Here is a 23,646-nt window from a genome sequence, read left to right as displayed (position 1 = left end):
ACAGGGCGCTCATATTATAAGGTAAGGTTATAAAAACCATCTTTTAAGATCATTTTAGTGAAAGTTTCATCCTTCAAGGCGTACCATTCACTGCTGAAATACTAAACAACCTGCTTCCATGGCCGAGATACAGGGCGCCCATATTATAAGGTAAGGTTATAAAACCACCATTTAAGATCATTTTAGTGAAAGTTTCATGTTCCTATCTCATAGAAATTAAGAACAATGATGAATAAATAATTTTCGAGCAAAATTTAAATGGCCGGCTGAATATATTACCGCAGGAGCCGCGGCCGCGGAATTTAAATGACCACGTCAAAGGGTTAAGAATGGGAATGGTTATTGGCCACTACAATAGGTCACATCTCCGCAAATGCATTAAGGGTAGTAAATTCAGGATACATTTCTGTGAAGCCACGGACATCTTGTCACCCAGCCATTGAAGTTAAAATGTTTGTTAATAGTTTTTCCCATTAATTGCGAGTATTAACCCTAACATACAGATGCCAGTGGCGTTCATAATTTGTATTATTATTCAGCCAGAATTCTGGTATAAACACCATATGTTTGCATATACACTCAACTCTCGATTATTTGGGATAATGATGGGGATGGAAATCACGATTAATCGAAAAGCCAGTTGAGACAGATTTTATTAAAAGTAGTACTGTAATACTGTACTTTCATAATACTATAGGCCTACCTGTATTTAAATTTATTCAACCTCATTTTTATGTCATCTCATGGCCTATGTAATACTTTTTTTACATTACACAGAAGTATGAATTAGTTATTTCGATCACAGTGTTCAACAACATCCAACACTTTTTACGAATATTCACACTTAACACTTAAAAAAAATTTAATATTGTCGTTTGCTTTTTTGTGGCATTTTCCTTTTTACGGATATCCGTACAGAGCCTACATAATATTAGCTTGTCACTTAATAAACTCTTCTCTTCACTCTCAAGATAGTCTAGTAAGGATTCCAAATGATTAAGAGCAGCGCCATGTGATATTTTCTTACTAGCAGCAGCGTCCAAATCTTCCTCATCCTGACTTTCTTCCCGCTCTTCTGGCTGCACCCCCACTGCTTAACAATTCGAAGCCTGGTTCACATGAGTTTCTGTTCAATACTTATCACAACACGCTTCCTTTTACAGGGGACCAAAAAATGCAGAGCTCGGTTCACACTAGTGCGAAAACAGTGTTACAACTCACCATGTGAAACAAAAGTGAATGAATATTAAACCAACATATAAGCCTCAAAAAAGCCCTGGTTAAGTTTCAAACCGGTTTATCCGCCCCCGGATAATCGAGAGTTGAGTGTACTACATTTGCAGCCATCATCAGGCACATGAAACTTGCATGTTGTATATTTATATTGTCACATGTTGGGTAGGTCATGCGTCAGATAACTTTATGCCATCTTGGACCAAGCAAATTTATTGCAAATTTGCTCTTATGCTCACACAGTTCACAATTACTTATCCTGCTGGAGTCACTGCCATTCACTCGACACAACTAAATAACAGTGGACTTCAACTCACTCCGGCAAATGCTAGACTGCAACTGACTCAGCGACTTCACAGTCTGCACTGTGTCACTCCTGATTGCACACTCCCTGGTCACATACTGCTCAGCCAGCTTTTTATACCGTTCCCTGTTGCCTGTGTCAACAGCGGTGTCCCGTGTTACGTCACAGTTGGAAGTGCTGTTATGTCACCGCTGGCGGGGGAGGGGGTTTCCTGCATAGTGCAAATACGTCACAATATATTGCCATTATGTTATAAAATGTATTGCATATTAAAATTAAAAAAAAAAAATTTAAATGAAATTAAAATTGAGTTATCTCTCCCCTCCCCTTTTGCTTTTTGTTATGTTCTGTTCTGTGCTGCCAGATTTTTAGGTATAGGTCACCAGTGTGTTCTTGTTTTTCGTGGGATTCTTCAATCTTATGTTTATGCTATAGTTTATCTCTTTATTTTATGGTCTGGCAGTATGTGGATTATGGCTTTGAAGCAGATATAATTATCTAACTTGGCAGATTTTAACTACTTACGGTAACCAAACAAATGTCCTGATATAGTAGGTTCATTGGGAAGTTAAGAGAATGATTGACTTTGTGGAGATGAAACAGGAGAGTGGGCTCAAGTGTTGATACTCCTGATTTATATTTGGAAGGCACCCAGTTCAAATCTCAGCTGGGACATGAACTATTGAAGTTCTTCTGTGAATTTCCTCGTTCACTACTGATAAATAGCAGGAAGAGTGTGACCACAGCAGCTGCCTTCCACATCCTTTCCAGTTACCTGGTACTGTGTAGGTACTGGTAATGATGATAAATAAAGTGCAAATAAAATAATGTTGGGGATGTTTGGCTTGCCTTCTGTTTGATGCACACTGAACTGACAGCCTAATAAAAACAAGGAAAGAAGAACCAAGGTGAAATGTGTTGCTACATGCCGGATTCTGCGTAAGGTATAGTAGTTAAGCCCCGGAGGGAAATGTTGTGAATGTATCCGTTGTGAATTGAAGTCGTCTTCATTCATTGTATCTTGCAGTTTTTCCCCCAGCCTGTACGTCGTCCTGACTCAAGTGACGACCGTCACGTAATTGCTCGACATGCTGAGATCTACCCAAAAGAAGATGAGCTGCAAGCTGTTCAGCGTATCGTATCACACACTGAGAAGGCACTGAAATTTGTGTCAGACCATTTAGCAGACATGGCTACTGCTGCAGCTAAACAGACAGCTGTGCCTAAGCCTCTTGTTGGCACAGGTGCTAAGACTGCAATAGGTGTTGGGGCCAAGGTTGGAACACCACCAGTTAAAACTGGCACAATAGGTACATAACAAATTTTGCAAAATTGTAGTATGTGTAAGAGATTAATGCTTCATATCATTGTAGTGTGTGTTAACAAGTAGCTGCAAATAAAAGCAGAAAATGGCAGTAGAATGCTTAAGTCAGTATTGCAGTGTTCGCCTTTGCTTAACACATTGGTGACAGTTCACGAGAATCCTTGTGTTTTTCTGACTGTTGGTGGGTGTCAGGGCCCTGCAGTTCTCTTTCTCGTGCACACATCAACTTTCTATTTGCTGATTTGTGTAAGAATAATTTCTTAGTTCATGATCGCAGAGTAGAGGCCTTGTAGATGTGTATGCAATATTTTCTCCAGCATGTACTACTTCTGTTGTTTTAAAATGTGTTCATAAAAGCAGGTTTATATCACCTGGTGCACACCGAAATGTAATTGAGCAGCATGGCCCATCAGTGTGTTTGAAACACAGTGTTCCTATAGATAGCAGTGTTGCCTGGTTTAAAATGACAGAGATTAGGTATTATTGGCAAAGTTAATATTTGTAGACAAAAATAATATTTGCACGTGTACACAAATAATAGATTTTATGCTTGATTCAGTAAAGATGATCACTGCAACAGTTTCTCATTGAAATTTCAACAGGCTCTGCTAATGCACGTGATTAGTTGCTATGATGACATACCTAGCTCGCTTTGATGAACAACTGAAGAAAATTAATTTGTTCCCTATTATCATGTCTGAGCAACTTGGTAAGCAGTTAGAATGCCTTATGTAAGCAAAAAGTTTTATAACAAGTGCAATATTAATTATTACTTTAATCTAGTTTCAAGTATCTGTTCAGGTAAACCTGCGCCTGGATTGAAACCTGCTGTTGGAACCAAGGTAGTTCCTGGAGCCTCACCAGTAGCTAAGCCTGCAGGCCAAGGTCCAGTACCATCATCAGCAATGACAAATAAAACAGAACCTGTAGAGAAACCTAAACCAGATATGTCGAAAGAAGACAAGAAGGAAGATGGTCGTGATGGGAATCTGTAAGTTATTCTGCTTTATGGAAGTGTTCTTATAGTTAAAGTAGTAAATACGATGGGGTACCCAAAAGAAACCGAACTAATTTTTTTTTGTGGGCAGAGCTTTTGTAGTACCGCGTTTTGCCGCTATGAGTGCATAGAGCTAACATTCCTGAGTCGATAAACCGACTACCGTTCCTTCAGAAGGCAAGGACTAGTTTTGGCAGAGTTTATAGTGACAACTGTTTTGTGTGATCGTCGTTTTTACAATGGCAGATTTTCGTGAACAGTGTGCGGCGGTGAAATTCTGCTTTTTGCTCGGGAAAAGTGGAACAGAAACTCTTGAAATGTTAAAAACGGCGTACAAGGACGATGCTATGGGGAAAACTCGAGTGTTTGAGTGGTTTTCCTGTTTCAAAAATGGTGAAATGTCAATTGATGACAAACCTCGTTCTAGTCATCCATCCACGGCCCGAACGCATGAAAATGTTGAAAAAATTCGTGAAATCATCAAGGAAGATCGACGACAGACCATTGAAGAAATTGTGGAGCTGTCGAGAGTGACTTGGAGCTCAGTGGCCAGATTTGTGGCAGTCGGGTGACTGGTTTTTCCATCATGACAATGCCACTGCTCACACAGCCCTGTCCGTATGACAGTTCTTGACCAAAAATGGTATGACCCCTGTTCCTCACCCTCCATACTCACCCGACCTCGCCCCGTGCAACTTTTTTTTTTGTTTCCTCGAATGAAAAGAGACATGAAAGGAAAAAACGACGGAGGTGCTGTCAAGCATCTCAAAAGATGAATTTAGACAATGTTTTGAAAAATGGAATAAAAGACTAGACAAGTGTATTAGTGTAACTGGAGAGTACTTTGAAGGGAATTGAAGGTTTGTGCTTACAATTTGAATAAATAAGTTTAAAAAAAAATAAGTTCGGTTTCTTTTGGGTACCCCCTCATATACTACAAGTATTATGCATTCATTCTGTCTATATCTAAAAACCACCCTGTTTATTTTTCAAAACAATGTTTTGGAGACTGGATTCTGTCCCAGTCCTCAGCTAAAACTTCAGTTGGGTCACATAGAGCTAGTCACTATCTCCAGACACCTATGCCAGTTTCAAGAAGGTATATAAATCAGACAACACAAACCATCTGCGAGAGCTAAGAAAATACTCATTTACTGAAACTCCACACATATGGGGCTTTGCACCAGGGAACTATCACAATAGAAATAATCACCGGAGAGAATGAAGGAATGTATAAGGGGTGGGCCTTCTTGGCCCTTGCACCCCAACCTGCAGTGATCTATTGTGCTTTCACTGGATAGAAAAAATACTCCATATCGTACTAAAACAAGAAAAGCAAATTTCTTTCCACTCCAAATACACTTGATGGCGTTGTAGTCTCTTGACTTCTGCTGTGATGATGGGAGTCCAGGTTTGGAGAGATATCCAAACTGGGTTGACTGACTGGATGGTCCAGCAGAGACAGGTGGGTTGATAACTTGTATTTGCTGTATGTGGTATTGGGCTCAGTCTGGAAGACCTGCCCTTCATTCCAACATATTTTGTGGCCTTGCTAATATGCATGTAGGGCTAATTTTGATTTTTCAAGGAAACCCCATGTCAAGTTATATTTTTGTTCCGTAATGCATACTTCAAAGAGTCTGCTTGTTTCGCCAATGTAACATCTGCCGCAGTTGCATGGGATGCTATACACACACTGCTTAATCTGCTGAGCATCTCTTAATGAATCCAGTTTTCAGTGATGTCCCACAGTGTGTATGTTTAGTTTGAGTTGGAAAGGGTTCCTGATGCATCTCAATTTCTCAGAGGTGCCCTTGACATACAGGATGGCTACAGTGCCCTGGTATACTGTGTCTCAAGAGGGACGATTTCTTGCCGATGGCTTCATTACAGAGTCAATGAACTCTTTTGAATATTCACTGAGCATCAGATCATGTCTTATGTTTCTAATTTCATTGTCGAAATCCTTCTGGTTTTGGCATGACCTTCGCTCAGTTGACCAAACTATGAATGCCACCCCTTTTTACATGATGCGGGTGGTTGGACTTGAAGTGAAGGTAACAACCAGTATGGGTAGGATTTCAGTACATTTTTGTGGTCAGTTTTAGACCCCACTCCATAACCAAAAGGTCCAAGTATGGGAAGGTCCAAAACTGCTCACAAAAGTGTATCGAAAGCGTTCTCATACTCGTTAGCTTCACTTCAAGTCCAACCACCCACATCATGTAAAAAGAGTTGTTCATAGTTTGGTCAACCAAGTGAAGGTCATGCCAAAACCAGAAGGATTTCGACAATGAAATTAGAAACATAAGACATGATCTGATGCTCAGTGAATATTCAAAAGAGTTCATTGACTCTGTAATGAAGCCATCGGCAAGAAATCGTCCCTCTTGAGACACAGTATACCAGAACACTGTAGTCATCCCATATGTTAAGGGCACCTCCGAGAAATTGAGATGTGTTGGGAACCATTTCCAAATCAGTACCATCTTCAAAACTAAACATGCACACCATGGGACATTGTTGAAAACTGAACCTGTTAGAGATGCCCAGCAGATGAAGTAGTGTGTGTATAGCATCCCATGCAACTGCGTCAGAAACAACTGGTGAAACATGCAGACCCTTTGTAGTACGCATTAAGGAACACAAATATAACTTGACATAGGGTTTGCTTGATAAATCAAAATTAGCCCAACGTGCATACGAGGAAGACCACAAAATCTGTTGGAATGAAGCGAAGGTCTTCCCGATTAAGTCCAACACCACATACAGCAAATACAAGTAGTCAGCCCACAGGTCTCTGCTGGACCATCCAATCAGTCAACCCAGTTTGGATATCTCTCCCATCATCACAGCAGAAGTCAAGAGGCTACAACGCTGTCAAGTGTATTTGGAGTGGAAAGAAATTTGCTTTTCTTGTTTTAGTATAATAAGGATTATTTTTACTCTCCAGTGACAATTTCTATTGTGATAGTTCCCTGGTGCAAAACCCCATACGTGTGGAGTTTCAGTACCTGAGTATTTTCTTAGCTCTCGCAGATGGTTTGTGTCGTGTTTGATTTATGTACCCCATCTTGAAACTGGCATAGGTGTCTGGAGATAGGGACGAGCTCTATCTATTGGACCCTACTGGGAAGGTTTTAGCTGAGGATGGGGACAGAATCCAGTCTCAAAAGCGTTGTTTTGAAAAATAGAGTAGTTTTTAGAGATAGGCAGGAGGATGAATAATTTCCAAAAGCCCAATACTTGTAGCAATATACCATTGTCACAGACTTTTAGATCTAATAAATATACTTATTTTTGTGTAACAGCTTATTTTTACTAATTGTTTCTCTATTGTACACAAGGTTAGGAAAGTGCTGGACGTTGTAATTTGTATATTTATTTTTCAGCATTCTCAGTATTTATAATTTTGGGTGAGTGTTTAATTAAGCCAAATATGCCTGTATTTCCAGGTATGAAATTTGTCAGAAATGTGCAAGTATTAGTGTGTTTTGGTGAATTAGATATATCAAAATGGTGATCCAATTTGTGGATATGAAGGAAAATCTTTTTCTCCATTTTACTGAACATGGCTGGATGTACAGTTTTGCATTCTGCATTGATGTATGTCAGTAGTAATGAACTGAATAGCAATTATACAGGGATTGAACTAGCTTGTCTTACTTTTAAATGTTTGCCAAAATAGACATTTGAAAATAAGCTTTCACTGTGGGATCTCCAGTTAGAATCAAATAATATGGCACAGTTCCCAACTGTAAGAATGAGAAAGCTGGCACTAAGAAATATACAGAAGAAATTCAGAAAAAAATATGAGGCTGTTTTCAGTGTCTTTTCAGTGCCATTCAGTGTTAATGTTGTAACTGTTAAGATAGATGTCAGTTTTAGACGATAGATTTCAGTGCAGTGAAGAACTGAAGAGTAAATTTTGAGATATGCTTCTTGACTTTATAAGCTCTCTTACATGTTGATAAATTTCTAGTGTTTAGAAAACCCGTGCTTGGAAGTACGCTATCTCTGTGGACAATTCTGTCGTGAATGTTAGTAAGAATGTGTCCAGAAACCAACTTGATGGAAGACGAGAAAGTTTTAGGATTGTATAGGTTCCTCCATATTGCTACTTGTGAAATATGCCCAGATATTAACATTTTTGTAGCAAAGAACCAGTGCCGGTGTTGTTATTGGCATTCATCTTTCCAATAGAGCGGATAATTAGTAGAGAACATGTTTTTGTTCTCACTTAATGTGAGGACCAGGTGAACAGTCTTGACCCTTTTACTGCTGGGTGAATAAAGCTTAGCATAACCCCCTGTTCTGAATTAATCCTGTAATGCTCATTTATGAAAATAAAGGGAAATCGAGTAGAAATTTGAATAATACATACTGCATACTAAATCTTGCATGATAAATTGGTTATGGCTGATCTAGATATATATTTACTATTCTTCAGTGGAGTAGAGTATTTATTTAGTTTATAAATTCCTGTGCAGGTGGCATACAAACACAGCAAGAGGTCTGACTTGTAGTTCATTGTGGTCACAAGGGATGGAAGTGTATGCCTGGCAGTTCTGTTGAACACATTAAGAACATTAGTTTGAACCGTACATGTTTCTGAAGCTTGCACCCGTAGGAATGAGTGCGCAGCAAGGGCGCCATGATGAACCATGCCTGTAGTATTGTGGGCTCAGCAGCATAAAGGTTAATATAAAAAACAATGCAGTGCCCAACCAACCTGAGTGTCCACACGTGCATTTGGCGGAGATAATGTCTGATACTTGCAGCAGAATCCATGAAATGTTTTACATAGATAAGTCAATAAGTAAGTTACAAATGGAAAAGAACTTAAACAAATAAGAGTACTGATTTGAAAAATGCTTTTATTTCTCAACATAATCTCCCTGTACATTGAGGCACTTGTCCCATCGTTTCACAAGCCCCTGAAAACCATCACCATAAAATTCTTTGGGCTGCTGTTGGAACCAGGTGGCGACTTCCTTTTACAGGGAACATTTACATCCTCAGGAAACTTCGTAAGGCCATTCAACGGAAGCGACCAGGACTCCTCACCACAGGCGTGTTCCCCTTGCGTGACAACGCGCGTCCCCATACTGCCAACAAGACAAATGAGACGCTGTGAAATTTCAAATGGGATGTCCTCGAGCATCCTCCATATAGCCCTGACCTTGCTCCAAGTGACTTCCATTTGTTCGGCCCTCTTCAACATCTTCCGGCTGAACATTTTCCTAATGTCGAAGCTGTAGAAAGGGAAGTCACTACCTGGTTCCGACAGCAGCTCAAAGTATTTTATGCTGCTGGTTTTAAGGGGCTTGTGAAACGATGGGACATGTGCTTCATTGTACAGGGAGATTATGTTGAGAAATGAAAGCATTTTTCAAATCAGTACCCTTATTTAAGTTCTATATCCATTTGTAACTTACTTATTGACTTACCCTCATAAATAAAAAATGAAACGATGGCTACTGTCCAAAAAGTCTGTAATTTTATTAATATACCATTGTCACAAAGATTTCCAGCTTTTGTGGTTAGAGGATGTTGTGTGGTCAATGCAACAAATCCCCATGGCCATAATTTCGGTTTTTTAAACTGGAGCGGCTATTTTCTTGAAATAGGTCCTCAGTTATTCTCACAAGGCTGAGTTGACCCTGTTCCAGACCCACTGCTTCTCAGAAAATTTAGTAGCGCCAGGAATCACCCCTGCGACCTCTGGATCTGTAGGCATGAATTCTTACCACTGATTTTGCCGACAAGGGCTGGTCACTCAGTGGGTATAGTTCGCTTGCAAACTAGAACTACAGAGTTTGTTTTGTTACAAACTTTCAGATCTGATTTGTGCTCTTCGTGTCTTATGCTCATCTTTGTTCCAACTTCATTAAAGGATGTGCCTCCCTGTTTATTTGGCTTATGTTTAAATGGCAGGCCTTAGAGTCTGTCACTTTGCGTTCTCTGGTGATGATTTGTCTAAAAAGGAGAGAATTGTTGAGGTTGTCTATCCATGGAACTTCTTTCTTTCCATGGCCTTGGTATAATTTGGCATTTAAGAAAAAGGTTAAGGGCCCTGGAATTTGTGTCTTATGCTATTAAATTCATTACAGATTCTCATTTCATCGGGATAAGGATGACAGTCAGGTACCACGTGTACTGAAGGGTGTTATGCGTGTCGGAGTCTTGGCTAAGGGTCTGCTCCTGCATGGTGATACAGCTGTGAATCTCGTCGTACTATGTGCAGAGAAGCCTACTAGGACTCTCCTTAATAAGGTGGTTGAGAATCTCCCCAAGCAGCTCCAGGTATGTATGATACTATTTCATTCATCTCTGTAGAGGTAGCAGATGAATTATGCCGCAGTTCCTAAATCCAAATACTGTATTGGGAATTGTACAATTCCTGCTTCAGAAGAGGACCTTCTAGGCCTTTGCAACAAGAAGTGCCTATTAGCTTTGCACTGCCTGTCTGAAGTACATACATTATGTCTGGTTCTCAGTTTCCTTAAGTCCTCTGCTGTTGAGGTGATTTATCTTATGCTTGGCTTACTTGTGTTAAAAACTGTTACAGCTGAAGAAATAGGCTTGATTTAACCTCTGAATTACAGACTTTTAAATTGTTGAGTCTGCTTCAGCCAGAAATCAAATGGCCCTAAGTCTTTAAAGTTACAGACTTTCAGAAAAAAATACGTATTTTCCATTCTATGCAATATAGAAATACAAACTAAAAACAGCATGAAAACAAAATTTTCTNTGTAGTTTTTCCTCAACTTCAGACATGTTGATTTTGTAAAAAATAATCACACTATATACTATAATCCTTTGTTCAGACTGTGCGCTAGTATAAACTGCGTCACTTCACAGTTTATTATAACTCCATTCAGTGCTCACACTCTGACATGCATGCACCACTGGTCAAAGCAGTCCTCAACACACAGACCAACATCACACTTTTTACAATAGAAGAGGGTGCTCCTGGTTTTCTTATTTAGCAAACGCACACGATGTCTTTGTTTCCCTTTGGATGGCCAGTGTTGCAAATGTTTCACCTCTGATGTTATATTTAAGCATCCTGTTGCACTTTATACAATATATGATATAACTCCATCCTAAGCACACGTAGTAAAGAGAAGCAGCGGCACGCACACAAGGAGACTACACAGAATAACACCTGTACAGTAGTAGAAACAAGAAGAAGCCGCTACAGCACTATAGACATAGGGTGAGTAAGCCTGACAATTTAAAATTTAGTGAAAAAATTTTTAAAGGATTTAAAATTAGAACTGAAGATTTTATAAGTGCCAATTCAGAGAAATCAAAATTGACGCGTGTAAATAACAAAGATATCATCAAAGTAGATTTTGGTAATAACGAAAGGAACAAGCAGGTAGACCTATGTTTTTAAATTTTAAATGTTATAAATAAGTGCAGTGTAACAGATACGTGAGTGTATACATGTGATGGCCGTTTGGGGCCGAAACATGTAGTGTATAAAGGCGAACAAAATGAAAGACCTATAAATATGGTTTTGCACTTAGGACAGAGTTATATCATGTATCATTTCACCTCTAGTCGACTCAAGTTTGTCCCCAGATGAACTTGGCCACTGACTGTGATATTCACCTCACGCGACTGTACAATCAAATCTTGTGCTAGGATTTTGATGCTTTTTTTATGTGTCATTTTTCCTCTACATGACTTCTGCAATGAATAGTCATGTCTAGAATGTGGAAAAACAGTTTCTTTGATTTCCATTGCCCGCAACTATTTACCATCCTATCATATTTATGCACAAAGCCCATATGTGCATTGTTGTCTTCAATGACTTTATACCTCTACCGAGGCACAAAATAAAAATGTTTTATAAGTAAATGGCAGTTGGATACTAACTTTCTGACTGATAATTCGCTACTGAAACAAATCCTTGAAAACGACCCACTTCCTTGCAAGATCAAGTAGCACTAATCAGCATGCTTAGATGAACATTTACTTCTCAGTTCTCAAGACAAAGGTGTGCTCTGTTTGGCTGACCCAGTCATAAACAGTCATATCTAAACGTAAATAATACAGAAGCCAGTACCGTGATAAACATTTTCATTGTTCACAGCCAAGGAATGAAGCACTGACTTGCATGGGTTTTTTTATTGGTTTCAACCGCAAGATCAAACTGTCAGCACTCCCAAAGAGAACGTATGCTGCAATATATAAATCTAACATGAGTGTGTTACTTGCTGTTAGATATACCTAACATTCCTACCTTAAAGGTTAATCACTTAATACAGGTATTTCTATCACCAGATATTAACAAGTGTGATATACATTGTCTGTTCCAAAAGTTGTGGAACTTTTGAAATAGCACGCCAGCTCAACGTCTTAGCAATATCAGGTAAGTTGTGCTGCCTAGTGGCGTGCTTCCTAATCATCATCTTTGTTGCGTCATCCCGCTGTGATTAGTCATCACCGTAGAGCTATTTGTTCGAGTGTGTCTTTTGATATTTGAGATAGCTGATATTCATGAGCAGCATATTAACATTAAGTTTTGCTTCAAACTAGGGAAAATTTATACACTCATGAAATTATGTAAAATGTTCACGGTGATGGGTGCATGACCCATACGCATTATGAATGTTTTAAGCAATTTGAGGATGGTCAGCAATCAAGACCTGATCTGCGTTTGGGATGGCCCTCAGCATTATGTGTCGACACTCATGTGCAAGTCAGGGCAAACAGTGAATGACTGGTATTATCTGGAAGTGCTGAAATGTCTAGGAGAAAATGTCAATAGAAAAAAAGCCTGTTACTGAGAAACAACTCCTGTGTCCTCCATCATAATAATTCACCAGCACATGCATTGCTACTGATTGTGACTTTTTGGCCAAGGCGAACACAACTGTGCTTCCTCAGCCACCCTACTCCCCTGACCTGGCCTAGCATGCTTTTTCTTATTTTTAAAACTGAAATCCACTTTAAAAGGCCTATGAGTCAGAGATTATGAAAAATTTGCAGTTGGAGCTACGCATGATTCTGAAAAAGGCACAACAGAATTGGAAGTGGCGCATCAGTGCAGGTGGGGAGTACTTTGAAGGCAGTAAGGCTCACTCAGTTGCAGGCATGTCTGAAAAAATAATAAAAAGAATAGTTCAAAAGTTCTTGAACAGGCCACATACCTATGTTTAGAGAAAATTACAGGCATTCAGGCTCTCTGTACCTTTGGTCATTTGAAGGTAATGTGAGGAAGTGTGGGGTTTCCTGTGCAACTGCCTTTACTCCATCAGCAGTGTAGGCATATATATCAGATTTGTGGTGGGGTCTGGCAGTCCGAAGGTTAAGCGAAAGGGATTTTTGTGCTCTTTTATCATTTCATAACCTTGCCACTCATCTGCCCCTTCTTTGAGCCAAAATTTTTGGGAAAGTGAATTTGAACGTTTATTTTTCAGTCTCAGACTCAGCAAGGGTTTGCAGATAAATTTTTCTTGTTTTGTCTAGTAGTACGCAAACTACCCGAACCATCAGAATTGTATTGTTGGCATTGCTATGATCTCAACAAAAACAGTCCCCCCATGCTACGCCTTTTCTCCGGTGAAAAAGGAAATTCGATTTTTAAAATAATTCTTATGAAAAGTTTCCATTGGTATTACTAGGGATTAGGATTACATTTTAGTGCATTGTGAATAGTAGACAGTATTCTTGAAAATCATTCAAATCTTTTGCATTGAAATAGTGATTCTTGCACATGCCTACTGTTTTACAGTATTTACACGACTAATCTTCCAATTTTTAACCTTTTTTTAGTACTGTTTGTTTACACAGGATTGAAGTGTATTTGTAAGGGTTCAGAAGCGTTTAATTTCCCTTTGCAGATCCATTATTGTAATAAGCTTTTATGTAATTTAATAGGAATGGAAAGCAGGTGAAAGAACACAGTTTATATTCTATAATTTTCCTGTTAGCTTTAGATATGGGGCACCGACTTTATACCTGGCAGAATTGAAGATGTAAAAACTTCTCTGTCCAACATGTGGCTATGTCAGGAACAACAGTATCACTGTCAGACTGGGTTCAGGCATTATGCAGATTAATTTTTCTTGGTGCTGTAAGATGGGAAGTATCACATTTAATTTCTCTGTTCCATACAGAATGTGCACAAATGATGTTTTGAAAATATATTGTGTAATAATCAGGCAAAATACATCCGAACATTTAGACGTTAAACTAGAACTGTAGGAATTGAAGTTAGTGTTTCAGGTGTTTAATGTGTGCAGGATTGGTAACCCTATAGGCTTCAAGCTGGTACTCCAGTTTCGTTCAGAGAACTTCCCCTTTACGTAAACAGCCTGTTGCACAGAACTGTTTATAAAATGCATAATTGGATGTCCCACAGAGATATTGGGTTTTCGGACTTTATCCATTGTCCTGGTTTTTAAGATATCTTAAAAACCAGGACAATGGATAAAGTCTGAAAACCCAATATCCCTGTGTGTTATACACCATCGTCAGAATCCTATAGTAACTACTTATAATTGGATGTCTTAGAAGTCCACTCCATGTTCAGTCCAATAATGTTGCTGCTCTTATTTTACACATTTGTTTTTATTAAACTGCTGGACTTAACGTCACTTTTGCCAAGATGTTACCGTTTTCTTGACTGTGGTGCGTCTTGCAGCAGTTCATCAGAACTGCATGTGCATTCTTCAGTTCAGACAGTTGGAATCTGACATCTGAAAATTCAGTTTTAACTTGCCTAATTATTTCACAGTCTGTTTCTGAAATTGCTCATCCTCTAAATGTATACCTCCCTACCCCTGTCTGTGCTCCATAACCTTACTGCCACTTATCTTCCAACAGTTGAAGTTTTCCTGATATTGCATTTCTGCATTTTGAGCAACTCATGACAATGTTCTATGGCCCTTGTAATCACCGACACATTGATACTAAGTGCAGTCTTTCAAGTCTTGAACCCAGAGCAAGATAAAAGCTGGAACATTTCGAAGTGCTACCAGCTGGAGAATATTTAACCCTCCATAATGGAGCTGAGCCCTTCTTGAGAAGCCGCAAGTTCTGCAGCTATTCAAGAATCTCTCTTAAGATTCGTTTTGATATTGTCCAGCCACCTACATCTTGGTCTTCCCGGTTTTCTCTTTCCTTCTGGCTATCCCTATATGCTATATGCATTCCTCATCTCCCCCCTTTGTGCTACATGCCCCGCCTATCTCATCCTCAACTTGATCATTCTAATTATACTTGGAGATGAGTACATGAAGCTCCTCATTATGCAGTTTTCTCCAACCTCTTGTCACTTCATCTCTCTTTGGTCCCTATATTTTCCTCAGACACCCTCAGCCTATGTTCCTCCCTTAATGTCAGAGACCAAGTTGAATATTTAACCCTGAGAATACTAATGTTCTCTGCTAGAGTTCATTCATGTTGTTCATATTCCAGGTTGTTGCTCCAGAAGATGCGTACAAGGTGCATCGAAAACTTGAAGAATCTGCTATTATTGTAATGGGAGTGAAAGAACCACATATCACTGTCACAATAACCCTGACATCCCCAATTATGCGTGAGCAGTTACTGACTCTTGAAGGAAGTGGTGGTAAGGAAACGAAAAAGAGCCATCATCGGCAGTGCAGGTACCATAGAGATAGCGAACCAGGGGCCCATTGCAAGATGGTGCGGCATGAAGGCTTGTTAGCATGTGTGTGCATTGGGCCCTCTTGTGCCGCCCAGATACTTATTTTTCAAAATCAGATCAAAGTTATCTCTCCAGTTCAAAGACTTTTAAGTTAGCAATGTTTCTAGTGAAGTGTAATGATTATAAAGGGAGAGAGAGATCATTGTGGCCCCTGGGATGATATTCTCCAAACATGCTAGCCTGATGGTGCATATATTGTTGGTATGAAAGACAGGCTAGCATATTCCAGGCCAAGAAAAGGATAAAATTCTGAAACCTTAAGTACATACTTAGGTAGGGTGATTAGTACATTTTGAGATCATGCTCCTATTCTTCCTTACTTGCTATCTGAGGTTGGATAAATTTTGTCACTGATAATGTTTGTTCTTTTCATGAGCCTGCTGTCTTACTGCTAAGGTTTCTAGGTATCCTGTCGACTTTACAGCCACCGAGAAGGGGAATCGTTGAACGCCGTGACAAATGGGAAGGATTTTTGACCATGCGGGAAAAAACAGTTTCATAGCTACTGGGTTTAGGTCATGACCTGAGTTGCAGCCATGCTTCAGTTGTAATTGTCAACATATTTCTGACCTCTAGGTACTGGTTGTGAGAAATGGCAATTGAATGAAGGTGGTAGAGATAGTTTTGAGCGTGTGTTGCAATTCGCCAATATAACCCAGAGAGAAATTTGTTTTGATTAATCATTACTCAAAAATTAATTTCCTCATGTGTTATATTAATTTTTTTTTCCAGTGTTTGCTTCTATTTCTTATTATCCACATTCAGTTGAAAATTATGTATTATATGTCTTTTTAAGTCAGCAGACCCACAGCCTCCCAGTGACTTCCAGCAGAAGATGCCATCATCTCATTCCTTGTGTAAACTCCTCAGTCATGCATCTGTGACCTACTCCCTAGACTTGAAACTGTTTTACTTACTGCTATGGTGAGGTGTGTTAAACCGCAATGGTCAAACACCCTTTGTAATTTTGTCTGATTGGCTGTTTTTCCATCTTTCTTCCCCGACCCTAGACTCAGTGTCTGTGAGTCAGGCGCAGGCCACCAAGGATCCGCCAGACGTGCTCGACAAGCAGAAATGTTTGGATGCCCTGGCAGCTTTGAGGCATGCCAAGTGGTTCCAGGTTTGAAGGAATTCCTCCTTTATGTTTAAATCAAGACAAAAGAAAATCAAATGTCAGATTAAATTATACTTTTCAGCCTTGTGTCTGTCAAGTTTTAACTTAGATATCACTTGAAGGATAGTGGAGATACAGGGTGGCGACTTTAAGTGTGTGCTGTTATCTTGGTGCAAGAAGTCATTCAGAGCTTAATCATTTCCCATCTTGCCTAAAATTTAGGTGGTCCTTGAAATGATTATTGTAAGGTGACATAAATGTTTAGAAGGGATAGTTGAACAAAAGGTGACTGGTCCTCAGAATGATTATTGTAAGGTGTTATAAAAGTTGGAGAAGGGATAGTTGAACAAAAGGTGACTGATTAAGAGAAATGGTTTCTTCTGCTTGAGATACAGATGCAACGCCTGAACAAGACGCACTGTGTTTCCATGATTCTTCACTTTTACCCTAAGCACATTTTGTAATAACTTCATGCAAAAACAGAAACTTGCTGTTTACTTTTTATCAGTAAATTATGAGTAATATAAGATTTTAACTACACCTACTTAGTAATATTTTCTGTCAGTATGCAGTTTATTACTACCACACATTTTTCTTAATGTAGTTATTCATACTATTGTATATATGTAAGTTTGTATGCAGTAATAGATTATTGCAGTTGGGTATTTGTTACACAAAAAGTCGTATAATTGGGTTTATATTTGAGAATGGATATACTTTGTTACATCTGATTTTTCATTGCTACTGTCAGTGTGAGATACATGAGGCTGGAAAGTTAGCAAATATACGCTCAAAAAGCGAATCCTCTTTGTTCCCAGGGCATTGTGTCACCATTGGGTTTGCAGTTAGTTCCATGTGCACTATGAATACATACCACAGTTCGTCCGTACTTATCGCAAGAAGTGTGCATGTTAGACATTTTCTGTTTAGTTATAAATGAAGAGGGAAAAAAGAAATAACTGGCAGTATTTTTTTGATTTAGTGTTGTTGGTTTGGGAGTTTTAATAGATTTGAAACTGATTTTTTGAGGGAGTATGAAGTGTGGTTAATGGCGTTTGTGGTTTAGCATGCACATCGGTCTAAATAAATGTTTTCAGCTGTAGGACGAACATTAGGTAAAAATATAAAATGTGTGGTGTGAATTTCTTTGCGTTGATAGAGTAATATATTCATCACCCATCACAGGCTAGGGCAACTGGACTGCAAAGCTGCGTGATGGTGATCCGAATCCTTCGAGATCTGTGTCAGCGAGTTCCCACCTGGGCGCCTCTTAACAGCTGGGTAAGAAAGTTTGTAAGGGGGGGGATTATTTTGGAGCCATGAAGATAATTGTTACTTAATGAAGTGTACTACAGGCTGTCTGAAGAAGAATGGGATGTTATCTGTGTGATCAGAAGTATTCACAATGTTGAAGATTCATATTGTGGTCATGTGGTTTATGACATTATGTAGTCTTATAGATGGATACCAATGTTTTGGAAGAACACTCTTCCTCCATCTTCAGGGTTGTCCTACCCTCAGTTTGCTTTCACCATCTTAAGAAAATCTGCGCATTTGACATTCATGCATATGTTGTATTGCAGGCGATGGAATTGCTCGTAGAGAAAGTTATTAGTTCAGCTGCACAGCCGCTGAGCCCTGGGGATGCACTGCGCCGAATTATGGAAGCACTGGCGTCTGGTATTCTTCTGCCAGGTGGACCAGGTCTCTTGGATCCATGTGAGAAGGATCCATCGGATGCTGCCGGGAACATGCTGCCTCAGCAGAGAGAGGATATTACTGCTTCAGCACAGGTTCATACTCTAAATAGTACATTTTTCATAAAAATTGAGTGCAGCAGTGAAATTTCTATCTAGGAGGAGTTACTATTTTAACCATTGCAATCCAGAAAAAAGAATTTTTAACCTCCCATTTCTATAGAGCTGGTGGTTAAAAATGTAACATTGATGTTAAAAAAAATCCTGACTGGATGACACGTCATAATAATGCATTGCACAACTGGTAAAGTTTGTTTTACCCTTCAATATGTTGCAGGTTTCTGCATTAAATTTATATGGGATTTCCTATTTTAATACAAAAATTTATTGTGCCTTTGAGAAACCTTACGTTTCTTTCTATATACCAGTTGGGGGAATTCAGTTAGGATTCCAGTGAACTGTGTTTTTTTGGTTTTGTCCTTCAGCATGCATTACGATTGATAGCCTTCCGTCAAATACACAAGGTGTTGGGAATGGATCCATTACCACCTCCAAAATTTACCCGTGGAAGATTCAATCGCAAACGTAGGCGTGATAATAGCAGTGGAGAAGGCAATGACTCTGAAGGTAAGGGCACAGTACTTTGGTTATTCCATTTATTCTGTGTGTATGTAAGTATCTGAAAATAACTTGCTTAGAGACATCAGAAAGTACAGTTGGAGAGTTCATAATATTATTAATATTTCTAGTAATTTGTGATGCAGATTTTGAAGTTGAACGAAATAAATTCATTTTGAGCAGTTCATGTTACATTTATAATTACTGGGTTCCTGGATTTTGTCCATCACAGAATAGCGTGACACAATGCATAAAATTTGAATGTATTTTCATTTTTAGTAGGGGGGGGGGGTCTGTTTTATATCTACTAAAAGAAGTTGCATTTATATGCATTGCTGCTTTTGAAATCATTTCTTGGGTTGGTAGGTTTTGTTTTGAATTTCCTTCTAGTTTTAACTTCAGAATTTAATTGGGTGTCCTCCACATTTTTTACAGATTTTCCTCTCAACCCCTTTTAACACAATCTGTTGCTAGGTGTTTTGTACATTTAGTTCAGTAATTGAGTTTATCTCTCTCTCTCTCTAATACGCACAGTTCAAGAATGTACTTCCCCATTTTTACGTCTGTGGACATGGGTCCAGTTTCTGAAACATGTTCAGAACAGCAGATGATGAACAAAGTTCTGAAAGCCCAGTATTCCTTGGTTGTTGTACAATGTATGTTATACTATTTAATTTACTTCACAGCTGGAGATGGGAAAAAGGATAAGAAGGAGGATGTTGATGAAAAGATGGAGACAGAGAAAAGTGGAAAGTGAACAACCATGCATATATGAATCAGTGAATGTTGCAGTAGCATTCTTAAAAATATGTCATCTTAGAACAATATTGTGTGAAGAAGTCACTCACCTCTTTTCTGTTTAGTGTTTTTCATGTGCCTGTAAACCTTTGGCAGTTGCAGTCATACATGCTGCAGTTTATTAGAATTTTGCACATAATTGTTCTCATTGCAGTCAGTTGCGTATATACTTTGATAACATTGTCACCTTATTCATACCAAGCGCCACATGACTATTGTAAGACATTTTTCTTCGCGAATTGATACATCTTGGTTAGCTGAAGTATGAAGTTCCAGCCAATAAGTCTTGGGATGCTTTTAATTCTGTTAGAGAATTATTTTTGACTTAGTGGTGAGTAACTAAGCTGTAGGAAACATTTCTGTGTTTAATGAGTGAATATTTTAAGGTTTCCAAGTTATCATTCCTTTGATGCAAATTCCATTTGTCACTGTATTTGCCATTGTGAATAAAAATAGAATAATTTGTTTCCATTATCTCATATCTTGTAATATAAGAAAGTTCATTGGCAGTTTATAATTGATGGAATTTTTGTTACTTCTGCACAGTATAATCAAAAATTTGTCACAGGGTCATGAGCAGCATTGTTACTGTTAACAGAAATGGTGCTGGATTGGGAATGGCTGTAAATAGAAGCTAAAAACCAACCTGGTTGTTTGATTGAGCAAGAATGTCCTTTTTTAAATATCATGTCTTTTGGAAATATATCAGACCTATTACGTATGTTTCCATGCTTGAAGCAAATTGAATGAATGAATGAATATGGTCTTGGCATGAAAGGCAAATGTTAACTTTTAATTTGTGAATGTATATTCATCTGAGACTTTTTTGTTGTGTCTGCTGAATAATACATAGTTAAGACTTGTTTAACTGATAAAAACTGACCTACCAATTTCTCGCTGCTTACCAAACACTTGACCTTCTGAAAATATATCTTTTGTAAATTGAAGAGACTACAACTGCCTAATCTAGAATGGATTCGTAGTTCTCGAAATAGTGACTGTCATTCATCGCATAGAACATACACAGGATGTTTCTGGATGACTATGTTCAAAATAACTTTTGTTGTTATTCTTCATCCACAGCCAAGCTAGTGCAGTTTATGGAGACTAGGCTTTTTTTTCCTGAGAGAGACAACATTCACATCTTCTCTGAGGCCTCTCATCCTCCATTTGCATGATGGCTAATTGAGCACAAGGACTTCTTGAATATGTTCAGCCAGTCCAGGCCCTAACAAAACAGTTTAAAGAAAACAGTAATTTGCTTCATGCAATGAAGGTATATGGAACTGGAGGTATAGCTTCCCCATATTTGACTGTGGTACTAGATGGAGGTTAGAGGTCAGTTTCACAGCCTGGCCGCTTTACTCCAGAATAAAGAGCCCCTCAGTGTCCTTTGGATAGGAGGCTGAGTGGAGCTGGTCTGGTCACTGCAGCAAAAAAAAAAATCTCTTGCCCCTGCCTGGAATTGAATGCAGGCTGTCCAGCACATAGCCCGTGGCTGTACCAACTGAACTATCCCAGCTTCACTAAGGTGCCGTAGACAATGAATGTTGTTTGAATATGTGTACAGATTGTAGCTTGTGACTGTACTGACAGCTATCCCAATGCAAGGTAAAATGTAAAGCTGATTAAATTTCTCATAAGGTTTTAAGATTGTTATACCCAAATGGAACTGAGCTCTTCTTGAGAAGCCACCAGTTACACATCTACTCAAGGTTTTGTTAACATTCCATGGAACCCGAAAGTTCATTACTGTGTACACAAGTTCTCCATTGGTCCCAGTTCTGAGCCACATGAATCCAATACATCTCTATCCTTATTTGCTAGGCTCCTATATGCATTCTTCTCCCAACGCATGCTATGCCCTGTGCCCGTTTCCTCAACTTGATTATTCAATTACATTTGGGAGAGAATATAAGTTAACAAAGGTTGAGTAGGTAGTAGAGAACACGTTTTAAATGACAGATGCTGTTATTTTCAAATGTCACTATACAAAAATGCCATGATAACTTGATGTATGAACTTCACTGTGGACTGGACAGTTTAGAATGGAGGTCGTTTTTCTTCTGTGTGAAGTGGGTGCCAGGAGATTGTTTCTCAAGGATAAGATGAAAATGATGACTCATCAGTGCTGAGGAGTTTATTTCCCCCAGGTATCTTGTAGTGCTTGATCACAGAAATTTCCAGTTCCCCATGATAGATCGTTGTGTCTAAAACGGCCCGTGTTTTAATGTATAAGAATCCAAAATAATGTAATTTGTGAATGAGCTGATTTTTATTGGTCGCTTTTACTTTATTATGTTGGCAAAAAGATGCACCTCAAGATTTTGACAAATTTATGCTGTCTTTGACACCTCTGTAGTGCCTGCACAATTGATTGGCTGTTATTCACATTTGGCATTTAAGGGTTAACTAATTATAGATCGGTGGTTAATGAAAATAGCTCCAAAAGTAGGGGTCTGTAGACAGGTTGCTATATTGAAAATGGCCCCAAAATGGTGTTAAATATTATTAATTTAATGAGACTATCTGCCAAGAAAACTGTAGATGACATTGAAGAAAGCAGTCTTCTGGGATTTGGCACCGTGTATATGTGGTGTTAACCGACGTTTCGGAGGAACCTCAAATCTTACATATGTAGATGACATTGTCAAGAAAGCAATGGTCTCCTGTCTAAGAGTATGTCCTGTGTTGTAACACTGAAAATCAAAAAGTGGGTACGTTTAAAAGGCAAAACTATCGACACTGAATAAAGAGTTGGCCCTGTGCTTAACTAAAACACTTCCTGACGACGTATGGGGAGTGGAATGTATAGATCACTTCTTCCCTGGCCTCAACAAGTTGGGAGGTGAGTGGTCAGCTTCAAGCCGTGGCCGCTTTGCTCCCAGATAAATAGCTGCCAGTACCTTCCAGGTGGGAGGTTAAGTAGGCTGTAGAACCATTATGGACGTGGGGAAGATTCTTTATCCCATGGACCTGAACCCCGCCCCTTGCACACCCATTAAATATACCAATTGCGCCATTGAGGCATACTGCAGAGAACTGGAAACCTCATTGTGGGCTGTGGGTTGGTTATGGGAGTCTTAACAGACTGCATAGTGGTGCAGACCTTATTTCCAGAATAATACCTCAACACTGACAGAAACTGACAATTCACATTGTTTTCACTACAGACAAAATTGCCACCGTTTTACCAGTTGTGGCAAAATCCATAATTTTCCGAGGATATAATTATAGTTCTGTATGGCCCAGAATTGGGTGCTTCGTTGAACAGCATGAAGCCGTTAGTCTTCATAATAGATGTTTCCTTTTCTGTCAGGTAAGTGAATTTTTATTATATATTCGTATTGCTTAGGGATCCTTGATAGACCACTGTGAAATTTGCATATCAACAGACAGACATCTCCATGAGAAAGCAAAGGGCATACACATCGCTGAAATAAAATTCTTGAAATTGTGGCTTTCTGGGCCAATACTATCTTAACCTGGGGATCGGTGTCAGTAGTGAAGATACTCTTCTGCCTTAACGTCGAAAGTAGCAAAAAAAAAAAAGGTATCTTTTATCGCGTGGAAATTTACTCTAGCAATCAATTTCATCGAGGGGTATTTCATGTTAAAGCCAGTCTGGGTTTTGGGGAAATATTCCTGTAAATCTGACTATCAGTCGACAAAAATGTTTTATTTTATGAAGCAAGAAAGTTAAAAGGACTCCACGTTTCGTTGGCTCAGTATGCACATTGAATATATGAGCGCGAGAATACTTACAAACCCATTTAAAAAAAAACTGGGAATATTTATTTAGCCACGACAATGCCGAAACAAGCGCCGTGCGGAACAGCATAGTTTTATGAGTGTTATGTCAACAATGA

The 23,646-nt window shown here is 39.0% G+C and overlaps 1 protein-coding gene across 6 annotated transcripts in view; it reads left to right on the top strand.

Annotated features, from left to right (window-relative positions):
- LOC111867263 (zinc finger RNA-binding protein) overlaps window positions 1-20,422 on the top strand; it is a 55,385-nt gene extending 34,963 nt beyond the window's left edge. For 4 of the 6 annotated variants that reach the window (XM_033752613.1, XM_023856955.2, XM_023856953.2 and 1 more), the window contains 9 exons: window positions 2,565-2,847; window positions 3,663-3,852; window positions 9,972-10,164; window positions 15,298-15,451; window positions 16,561-16,670; window positions 17,850-17,945; window positions 18,248-18,457; window positions 18,847-18,988; window positions 19,666-20,422. In XM_033752613.1, coding sequence (XP_033608504.1) covers window positions 2,565-2,847; window positions 3,663-3,852; window positions 9,972-10,164; window positions 15,298-15,451; window positions 16,561-16,670; window positions 17,850-17,945; window positions 18,248-18,457; window positions 18,847-18,988; window positions 19,666-19,736 — 1,449 coding nt within the window. In that variant the 3' untranslated portion in view covers window positions 19,737-20,422. Of the gene's footprint in view, window positions 1-2,564; window positions 2,848-3,662; window positions 3,853-9,971; window positions 10,165-15,297; window positions 15,452-16,560; window positions 16,671-17,849; window positions 17,946-18,247; window positions 18,458-18,846; window positions 18,989-19,665 lie in introns of those variants that run through there. The other 2 variants (XM_023856954.2, XM_023856957.2) reach the window with 2 other exon arrangements.
- Window positions 20,423-23,646: the final 3,224 nt, after the last annotated feature.

This window comes from Cryptotermes secundus, unplaced genomic scaffold, assembly GCF_002891405.2.
Source record: "Cryptotermes secundus unplaced genomic scaffold, Csec_1.0 scaffold1356, whole genome shotgun sequence".
NCBI lineage: Eukaryota > Metazoa > Arthropoda > Insecta > Blattodea > Kalotermitidae > Cryptotermes > Cryptotermes secundus.
This window is presented reverse-complemented; position numbering and strand designations above follow the sequence as displayed.